Here is an 11,280-nt window from a genome sequence, read left to right on the forward strand (position 1 = left end):
GAGTTTAGAATGTCCATTTTTTGAATAAAAATTATAGTAATTGCAAAAAGAGAAAATGATGGACAGATGTGTAAATATGTGGCTAACTCTAAGCGAACACTGATTGTATAGGTCAGTGTCTTGGGGAAGCTTTAAAAAGAAAAGACACTAAAATAAAAGAAATGATGAGTTAAGGGACGGATACTGTTCAAAAGAAAGGCAAAGATATTATTAAGTCTAGACTTTTGTTAAGTACATATATTAAATTTCTTGAATGAACCACTACGGCCATAGAAATAAAAAAACAGCAGATAGGCAAAAACTGCTTACCACAATTATGTTCCAATATTTGTGATTACTAATTAATACACATTTATTACCGGCAATTTCCTCTTACTAGACCGTAGATTCCATGTTGGAAAGGACGGGGTCTATATTGTATTGCCAGCAGCTCACACAGTTCCTAACACATGAAATGAAGGGAAAAAAATAACCAGATACACATCAACACTTCTTCTAGGCTTATATTTTCTACAATTATTTTGAGATGGGAAGAAGGAAATGGCAACCCACTCCAGTACTCTTGTCTGGAAAACTCCATGGACAGAAGAGCCTGGTGGGCTACAGTTCAAGGGGTCACAAAGTCAGACACGACTGAGTGACTTCACTTTCACTTTCTTTGAGATGGGAAACCCTTATCCATAAATACAAGTTATGGCTTCCTGATCCACCAGCTAGCTGCATCTGATGTCTTACACAGATGACAACAGGTGCTTTCATACTGAAAATGCTATCATGTGCTCTCATTTTATCTTTAAATAAAGTTTTGACAAGCAATTAAAAACTCCACTGGTGCAGCAGACCTTAGGAAAGATATATTTGCACTTGAATACTACTCGGTTTTAATGGTGGTTGCAACCATTTTATGACTTACTTAAACTGCTTTGTGATACTTTTGAATTATTTATTGTTAGAATTATTAACTGGACTGTAGCCCACCAGACTCCTCTGTCCATGGAATTCTCCAGGCAAGAATACTGGAGCAGATGGCCATTTCCCTCTTCAGGGGAACTTCCTGATCCACTAATCGAACCCAGGTCTCCAACACTGCAGGCAGACTCTTGCCCATCTGAGCCACCAGGAAAGCCCATAAGGTACTGGTTTGTATATTGGAATTAAAGCCTCCGATCATTAGTACCAGTTGCCCAACAGGCAGCAGGATCGCAGCAATAAGACTATTGTTAGGTGTCATGTCAGATCAGCAGATGCCCCTGGAATCTGTTCTCCCCCTCCATCACAGTAACAGGGGTATCTGGATATGTAAATCCCCAGCTGAAGATACCATCTCCCTGCCTACCATGCAGCGAAGTCCTCTGCCTTGTTTTGGGCTACTGGGATAGGAGTGTTTCACAGAATCCACATCTTGGTGAGAGGGTAATAGGCAGGAAGGCCAGGGGTCTCCAAATGGAGGAAATAGGCTGCAAGTGTCAGACATTTTTATCTCTCTTAAGCGGCAGGAGGAAACAAACAAGCGATATTTTTTTTCTTCTCTATACAAATTTAAAAGGAGGTTTGTCTTAAAATACTGTGTTGCCATAATGACACCTGGTTTCACCTGAAGTTAACTATTCTCAAACCTTGAGTTAACCAATGCATTTTTCTTATGGAAATGTTTGTCTTAAGCTATGTTAATGTACTATGCATTTACCCCCACCCCGTCTTCAAGTCGGTTCCGCCTAGTGGCTCAGAACCTACTTGACAAACCAGTAAGTTATCCTCAGATATTGCTCCCCTAATCTGTATAAACGAAACTATTTGTATGGTGATCTGCCCTTCTACAACATTCAAGTCAATCGTTTTATGGCCCAGGATGAATCATCTGGTGCCAAGATTATCACAAAATGCATCTTATGGATGAGGGGCCTAACATACAGCTGAAGACTAGCACAGGGGGGTACTCTTTCTGCTCCCTTCTGATGCCTATGTCAGAAGCTTTCTCTATCTCCTTTATACTTTAATAAAACTTTATTACACAAAAGCTCTGAGCGATCAAGCCTCGTCTCTGGCCCCAGATTGAATTCTTCTCCTGAGGCCAAGAATCCCGGCGTCTTTTCATTCAGCAACAACCTTTCATCGGTGCAAAACTCACACTAACCACTTTGTTACGTTCAATTCAGTTGCTCAGTCATGTCTGACTCTTTGCGACCCCATGGACTGCAGCACGCCAGGCTTCCCTGTCCATGACCAACTCCCGGAGTACACTCAAACTCATGTCCATTGAGTCGGTGATGCCATCCAACCATCTCATCCTCTGTCACCCCCTTCTCCTCCTACCTTCCATCTTTCCCAGCATCAGGGTCTTTTCAAATGAGTCAGTTGTTCGCATCAGGTGGCCAAAGTATTGGAGTTTCAGCTTCACCATCAGTCATTCCAATAAATATTCAGGACTTTTTACATTACGTTAAAATGTATCTATAGTGGGACCCAGAGAAAGTGATATTAACAAACACTTTATTTCTTGGTCGGCTTGCCTTTAAAATGTTCAGGATGAACATCCATCATGGGACACGGGTTCTATCTCTGGTCCGGGGAAGAGCCCACAGGCTGAGGGACAACTAAGCTTATGAGCCACAGCTACTGAGCCAATGCACTGCAGCTACTGAAGGCAGCGCCCCCTAGAGCCTGGGCTCCACAACTACAGAAGCCATTGCAGCGAGAAGCCCACGGACCACAACTAGAGAAAGCTACGTGCGGCAGCGAAGACCCAGTGCAGCCATAAACAGTAAATTAAAATAATTTTTGAAGCTTTTTTAAAAAGGTAGTAAATACCACTGAAATCTTCAGCAGACAATATTTCATAAAACTTCCCTTGATCCTTTTCATTTGTGGGTGGGGAGGTCTGTATTTTTTTTAAAGGGACTCACTAGACATCTCTTAAAAACCCAGTATCCATTTCTGTCCCAAATCTGCTCAGATTCCTGAATTCAGATGGAGAGAAGCAGGATGGCTAAGACAGACTTGTATCATTAACTAACCAATGAGAGTTCCCATTCATATAACTTGCATCATTAGCAAATGAGAAACTTCTGGTTGGAAGACCTGGCAGAGCAGCATCTCCCATCTGGAAGGCCATCCGCACCCTGCCTCATCACTGGGGCCATCTAAAATAGCTGGCCCTTTCCATCTTCCTTAAAAACTGCTTTCACCCTCTCACCTCTGTTAATAATTCTTCAGTGCCTCTCACTATCTACAGAATAAAATCCATACTCCTTACTTTGGAATTTCAGTCTTTTACAATCTAATACAGTCAGGAAAACACTAGGTAATAAGACTTACCGACGTATTACGAGTTAGTCCCTATTTTCCCCTGGACTTATGGACCAAGGTATAGAATCTGACAGCTGGAAATAAACTATTCATCTAAAAGGAGCATATCATCACCTATCGAGCCTGACCCCAGGGATGCTTTGAGGTCTAAACAGGAACAAATGTGAAAGTCCACTGAAAACCATGTATCAATCACTCTACAAATGCAAGATGTCGGCTTTACTGTCCAGTGTTACTATCCAGACAGAAATCAATAGTTATTGCACCAGGACTTCTAAGGATACAAAAAGAACCCACCAGGCTTGGGTACACAAGCAAGCTGTGACTTTCAAAGTGAACTAGTTGCTTATTTGACAGGCCAGGTCATAAAGCCAATGAGACCAGCTACTCTGAGCTCTTTCATCCTTTATTATCTGATATATGGCCAACTCTCCAAAGAATAGCATCTGGCACAAAGAGACATTCAGTATGTGTTTGCTGAAGACTAACCTAAAATACACTTAGAAAATGATAAAAAGGCTGGTATGCACAAAGGGGGACCCATTCTAGGTGTCAATGACAGAGTCTTCCAACTATCAGCACCACTTTTTAAAATATACTAAAAAAATCATCAGATAAAATGCAGGAAATTACAAAGGAAAAAGTATGCTTGAGGGTGTCAGGAGCAATGCAAGTCCTGATGGCAAAATATATTCCATAAGAAATGTAGGCTTTACTTTAAAAAGAATGAAATAATGCCATTTGCAGCAACACGGATGGCCCTAGAGACTGTCACATTGGGTGAAGCTAAGACAGAAAAGGAGAAATATCATATGACATCCCTTATATGTGGAATCTAAAAAAAAGGTTTTGTAACTTACTTACAAAACAGAAACTCACAGACTTAGAGAAGAACTTATGGTTGCTCGGGGGAAGGACCAGGGGAAGGAACAGTTAGGGAGTTTGGGACGGACATGCACACACTGCTATATTTAAAATGGATAACCAACAAGGACTTACTGTAGAGCACAGGGAACTCTGCTGGATGTCATGTGTCAGCTCGAATGGCAGGGGAGTTTGGGGGAGAATGGATACATGTATATGTACAGCTGAGTCCCTTTGCTGTCCACCTGAACTGTCACAACATTTTTTGCTTATCAGCTATACTCTGATACAAAATAAAGTGTTTTTTTTTTTTTTAATGTGGCCTTTAGCATAAGGAATACAGCAGGGATTTTTTTTTTTTTTCTCCAAACATTTTTTCTTTCTCCTCCCAGGAACAGCCTCCGGATGTCTCAACCCTCTGCTCTCACAATATTTTAAATTAATCCCACTCCACCCCCCAACTCACAGCCCTCCAACCAACAGTTCAAGAGAAGCATATCCCAGACCTAAATTCATCAGTATATTCTAGTCACATAACCATGGCCTGTTTGGTTCAGGATTGTACAGATAAATTTATCAAATCTGAATGAATCTCAGGACTCACAGCTTAAGTACTGGCTGGCATATACGGCAGCCATTTGTATCCTAAAGGAAGGTAACCTGCAAGGGGAGGGGTTGGGAGACGGGAGGGAAAGGGATGCGGTGAAATCCACTGCATTGCTTAACTGTGTAGGCCAACTTCAGCGGATGAGAAACACAAGGGTCATGAAACACACATCTCCCGGAGAAGATAGTGAGCCCACATTTTTTAGGAGTAGGATGACAAGCTCCTGTTTGTGTTTGAGAAAAATACCCCTGGAAATTGCATATGCAATAGACTGAAAAAAAATGGATCACTGATGGCAAGGCTAGAAGCAGAGAGACCAGTTATGATTCTATTATAATAGTTAAGTGAGAGTTAATGAGAGCCTAAATGAGAGAAGTGGTAGCAAGAGTAAGAACAGGACAGAATAAGGCACTCAGGAGGTTGAGGGGGAAAGAAATCAATATAACGTGGAGATGGGATAAAGGAATGAGATCCAGATGGCAAGGGGGACAGAGGCAGCTATCCGAGGAATCTGAGACAGGGGTCGAAGAAGACTAGTGGGGCAAATCTGAGTATGGGCAAATTTGGGGAAGTTAACGGATTCGGGCTTAGAATATTAAGTCGTGTGGAAGAGAGGAAATCCTAGAAGCCCACATAGCAAGTATTCTGCGTCAAGTATTCCTTTCAAATCGTGATCCCTCCGGAAACCAAGACAAATCCGTCCTCATTCGGTGAGGATAGATATGCACCTTACTTGTTTTTCTAAAAAACCTTTGTAGCTATTAAAGGTTATGGGAGAAACCAACTTTCTTCTTAGGTTTAATGATTAAACTGCCTTTCAAAGTAAACGCAAGCCTCCACCTCACATCGTAGTACACAAAACACAAAAGCTCTACCAAAAAACTTAGAACTAAACCAGATGTAAACATAAAAGCTAAAGCCATAAAGCTTCCGAAGAAAATAGAGTTGTCTTTACAATCTCAGGGTAGGCAAAGCAAGTACTAACACAGAAAATACTAACCATAAAAGAAAAAAGGCGAATTGAACTTAACCGAAATTAAAAACTCCAGTTCATTATTAAGAAAATCAGTGGACAAGCCACACTGAGAGAAAATATTCACAAAGAATATATTTAACAAAGGACTGTATTATTATCCAAAATATAGAGTTCTCACAAATCTGAAGGATTAAAAAAAAAAAAAAAGGTAAAACTCAGTTTTTTAAAAATTGTGCAGTCAACGCAAAGAAGGATATATAGTTGGCCAAGAAGCATAGATAAACTGTTTCAGGTCATCAGCCACATAGGGGAATTCAAACCCAAGTCACCAACAGCCACCACTACGCGCCCAGTGAACTTTATACCCTGTTGACTGCAGTGAAAAAACGGCAATTTGGAAAATACCTGGCAGTTTCTTATCAAGTTAAAACACACGACGACCAGGAACCACACTGCAAGGTATTTATTCAAGAGAAATAAAACCAGATGTCCACAGTCTTTTTTTTTTGCAAAACTGTTCAGAGCAGATTTATTCATAATGGCCCCAAACTGGAAAAACCCAAATGTCCATCATCTGGCAAATGGATAAACAGATTGTGGTATATTCTTACAACAAAGTAATACTCAGCAATAATAAGGCACAAATATTGACACACTCCAAGCCCATGAATGAATGTAAAATTCATTATGCTAAGTTAAAGAAACCCAATACAAAAAAAACACCTACAGTATAATTCCATTTATATGAATAGGCAAAACACCTATGGGGTGGGGTGTCTATGGAGGGGATATTCTGAGAAGAGGCACGAGGGAACTTTCTGGGAATGTTCTTTAAGGGTGTGGGTTACAAAGGTGCAAACATTGGTCTTGTCAGTGAACTGTACACTTAATATCTGTGATTTTTCACCATATGTAAAGTATGCCTCAATTTTTAAAGGGAAAAAAAATAAAAGAAAGTAAATGAAAAGTGATTGCTAACACAAATACCTGAAATCAATATGCTTTTTTTAAAAACTGGACTGAAGGAAACCTTTATCATTTCAAGGCAAAAACAAAACACACAACTTTTAAAAGGTAAAACTGGCAACAGCACAGACCAATACATCACTCAGACCACAAGCTGCAAATCACTTAAGCTCTTCGCCTTGGTTTTTCCTCTATAAAATGGGAATAAAAAAAATCTACCAGGAATATGTAAAAATTAAGCTTATGCAAAGTATTGTAGAGAAAAATGTTGCCTGCCACTCCAGTTCTACCAGGATCAGGCCACAGCAGTCACCCAGGGCTCTGGGACTGAGGGCAATTCAGGCTAGAGACAGACAGATCCCCAAGATAATGAGATCCATACCTGAGAAATTTCAACTTTCCCAGATTCTTGCATCTTCCCATACTTAGAAAATGATACATAAAATCATGAACCTGATTTGCCTGTTCCGTGATTAACACTCATCTTAGGACTTCAACTACAGGTTTTCTCACAGCAAAAAATTCATATATCCTGGCTCCTCCCTCACATCTTCACAACAGTTTCTCAGAGCTGTCTGAGAGGTTGTTCCCCTGGGCTATTTTATATAGAGTAAAGACACTGAATAAACTCAACTCACAGCCCTCCCATAGCTCACTGGTTTTTTTCATCAAGGGGGAATTCCCTGGAGACCCAGTGATGAGGACTCCTCGATTTCACTGTGGAGAGCAGAGTTTGACCCCTTCTCTGGGAAGCCTCGGGGTGTAAGCCAAAAAAAGGATTGCTATCAATAGTATAGTGGGCTTCCCCAGCGGCTCAGTGGTAAAAGAATCCGCCGGCAATGCAGGAGACGCAGGTTCCATCACTGGGTCGGAGAGATCCCCTGGAGAAGGGAATGGCAACCCACTCCAATAATCCTGCCTGGAGAATTCCATGGACAGCGGGGCCCGGTAGGCTATGGTCTATGGGTTCGAAAAGAGTTGGGCGCAACTGAAGAGACTGACTGAGCGCAAATAGTACCTGGCACACAGGAGCTTAGGAGATGGTCGTGGCAGAAAACAATTAGAAAACGCATAAAGAAGGTTCCCTTTACCTTTCTAGTGGACTCTTTTTTGAGTATTTATCGATACTCTTACCCTTTTTTTCTCCTGAAAACTCTACCTTTTTTGATCGTGACCTCATTCCATCCAGATGACTGGTGGAAAGAAAAAGAGATGCCTTGTTCTTTAGCTCCTTCATCTTAAAAAAGTACGTGTAAATCAATGTTTTGGATAACCAAATTATATATGTAAAAGGATGAGGGAAACTCACTAGTTTAAAAAAAGTTTAAATTGTTTTGAGAAAAGCCAAAGACTTATAAGGATGACCAATAGCATATACCGTCTGTGGGGTGTATGGGGGTCTGTGTGGGATCGCACAGAGTCGGAGACGACTGAAGCTACTTAACAGCAGCAGCAGCAGCAGCGTACACTGTGTGTACGCTAAGTCGTTTCAGTCGTTTCCAACAATCGGCGACCCTGGTGGGCTGTAGCCGACCAGGCTCCTCTGCCCAGGGCATTTCCCAGGCAAGAATTACTGGAGTGATTTGCCCCTTCCGCCGCCAGGGGATCTTTCCCATCCAGGGACCGAACCTGTTTCTCTTGTCTCCTGCAATGGAAGGCGGGTCCTTTACCACTAGCGCCACCTGGGAAGCCCCAAAGTATTCATATCTGCTTAAAAGCTTTCTAATTATTTTTCAAAAAGCCATCTTTCCAAATGCTAAACCTGCATACCAATAACTCCTTTCCCCAAAGAGCACGCTCAAGCTGTGGACAAAGCCTGCAGAGTCGTCTCCTTTTATCACACCAATGTGTCCTACTGGATTACCGCCAACAACGGGGCTCAAGTAGATTTATCTCTCCCCTACATCACTTAGTCCATTTGCGTAATGCAGTGCCCTAGATTTTACAAATTACATTCATAGATGTACTTGCACCCTGCAGATTTCAACATCTTCAAGGAGGACACAAGACATGTGGATAAAATTGTCTGTCTTGATTATCAAGCACTATTTCAAGACCACCCACTATTCTTTCGCTGTAACTTTAAATTTCCGTTTCTCGTGGGTTTTTTTTTTTTTTTGCTTTCAGTAAAACCAGGGTAGAGCCAATACCCAGATGTTCTCTCTGCATTCAAGCAGCACAAAGAACCCACAATACACTAAAGATCTGTTTGAAAGGTTTTAAGGCCAAATATTTCTATTGTGTGGCCTGTGATAGGCACTGACTAAAGGAAACTTGAAACTATAAATAGCACAGAGAACACCATATTGGGGGAGAGGGGCGTTTTGCTTGCAACGGCACCACAGAGGAGTTCACAATTCGACTTAGGTCCGTGTTACATCCAAACACTGAACTATGAACCGACCAGAACACTCTGATGACTAAGAAGATCAGAATGTACCACTACTAAAAGTTCTATATGCCATCTTACTACCACGTCTAAGGAGTTTCTTCCTGGTGCAGAGGCATTCAGCGCCCAAAGGCTCGGGCTTAACTCTCCATCATGATCGAACAGAAACCACGATGCAGCGGAACCCGACTCCGGTGCTGGTGCAGTCTTGGCGTGGGGGGTGGGGGGCGGGGGTGGGGACAATCAACCTGGAGCTGGTACAGGGCACGACTCCATCAGGTTGCCTCGCTAGCGTCTGATAATCACTGCTCCCCAGATAAGCAAAAAGCTCCAACCTAGAAACAAACTAACAGACCAGATGGGCCTTCGGGGTCGGCTAAGAAGCTGGGGATCACCTGCAAATCGGGGGTTTTGGGGGGAGGTACGTGGGTGTAAAATGGCTGTCCAGGGCCGACTGAAACGCAGTGAATCACAAGGCAAGCCCCTCCTAGGGTAAGGGCTTTACAACAAGCGTGGTGGTAGAGCACCCCCACCCCCAGCCATTCCCACTCGGGATGCGAAGGCACGCAGAAGACGAGCCAGCAAATCCGCGGGCACCTGCGGGCGGGGAGAGCGGGCATGCGGGGGAGGGTGCAGGGGGCGGGCAGCAAGAGGTGCCGGCTCACCGCCTAGACGGCTCTTCCGACCCGTCGAAAGCACAAAGCCCAAAGAACGCAGAGAAGAAAGGAAAGGCGGGCACGTGCTCCGCAGGCAAGGATCGGGGTGCCGGGAGTTCGCTGACCACCAAAGCGCGCTTTCGCCGGAAACCGCGCAGCTCCGGGAGGCCCAGCGGGCTCCCGGCGGAGGGCTTTGGGGCGCCCTCTTTCTCAGAGCGACTCCAGCCCACGCGCACCGCCCCCCGAAACCATCCCCACCCAAACACTGGGCCCTAACCTCGGCCCCCGCCACAGGTTGGCTGAGCCGGGGGGTGGGGTAGGGTGGGGGGGCGCATCGTGGAGCCGCCCGCCCAGAGAATTAAGTTTCTAATAATATAACTTTAGGAGGATTAACGCCGGCTTCGCCCAACCCGGAGGGCCGCAGCCGGTACCCACGAGGGGGTGTGAAAAGTGAAGCGGGGTCCCGGGGCGCCCGCGCTCCTCCCGGGCAGGTGCGCGCCCCTTACCCCCACCCCGAGGCGGGGGGGTTCGCCCAGGCGGGTCGCACTCACCAGGTACCAGACGCCGAGCAGGATGGTGCCGGTGCGGACATGGCAGCAGAGGCAGCAGCTGTTGGAGTAGAACCGCGTCCAGGGGGCCACCATCTTCATCGCTCGGGCCGCGGGTGCAGTGGCGCGACTCTGCGCCCAAGTTCGCAAGAGCTTCGGCCGTCGGTCCTGCGCACCGTGCGGCTGTCGCCGGCCCCCCTCTCCCCGGCTACCCTCGCTCCCTCTTCCTGGCCCCCGTCCGCCGCCCACCGGCCCCGGGGCCCGCGCCTCTCCGCGCGAAGAGCTAGCAGCTGGAACCTCGGCCGGACCCTGAGCTCCGAGGGCTGCGGGGAAAGGGGGCGGGGAGAGGGGCGGGGGCGGGGCGGGGCGCCCGCGAACCACGTGACGGGCGCCGGGACCCTGTGACGTCACCGCGGGCTCCAGCGGGCTGCCGGCGCCGCCTGCCCCGGGGGACAGAAATCGATCAACCCTCACTCCTGGCAGTCCCCGAGTCGACACCCGGTGGAGTTCCGGGCCTCCCGTCTTTCGTTTGGTCATTCGTGTAACTCCACCACCGGTTCGAGATTCTTTTACAGTCTAGTTGGTGGTGGGTTTTTTTTTTCCTTCTTCCACTTGTATCTCGCAGATATTCTGTAGGTTCGGTGCCATTCCCGTTGTTATCTTGCAGGTTGGCTGGGGGAGGGAAACGGTAAGGGTTATTCCGGCCAACTGCAGTCCTGACCCGCTGCTGAAGCCGCCCAGAGCAGTCTGTCTCTGCTTCCCAGCTCACTGTGGTAGTAATCTTTTCCCAGAAAATAGAATGTGTACTATACTTGCTGTGCTTCAGGTAGCGTTTTTAAATCGTGACTGCAGCTCTAAAGAAAGAGTCATTAAGCCAAGTACTGCCACAAGGTCTCTGTGTAAGAAGATAAGGTAAGGAGTCCTGGGGAAAAAAAAGAGAAACAGGCATGGCTTTCTTTTAATAAGAG

General features: G+C 45.3%; 1 protein-coding gene across 1 annotated transcript in view; it reads right to left on the bottom strand.

Moving 5' to 3' along the window:
* The window catches only part of LAPTM4B (lysosomal protein transmembrane 4 beta), a 63,700-nt gene extending 53,056 nt beyond the window's left edge, over positions 1-10,644 (bottom strand). The window contains exon 1 of the mRNA XM_040261014.1: positions 10,316-10,644. Within this exon, the coding sequence (XP_040116948.1) occupies positions 10,316-10,414 (99 nt within the window). The 5' untranslated portion in view covers positions 10,415-10,644. The remainder of the gene's footprint in view (positions 1-10,315) is intronic.
* Between the last annotated feature and the right edge of the window lie 636 nt (positions 10,645-11,280).

Source organism: Oryx dammah, unplaced genomic scaffold (genome assembly GCF_014754425.2).
Source record: "Oryx dammah isolate SB20612 unplaced genomic scaffold, SCBI_Odam_1.1 HiC_scaffold_19, whole genome shotgun sequence".
Classification (NCBI taxonomy): domain Eukaryota; kingdom Metazoa; phylum Chordata; class Mammalia; order Artiodactyla; family Bovidae; genus Oryx; species Oryx dammah.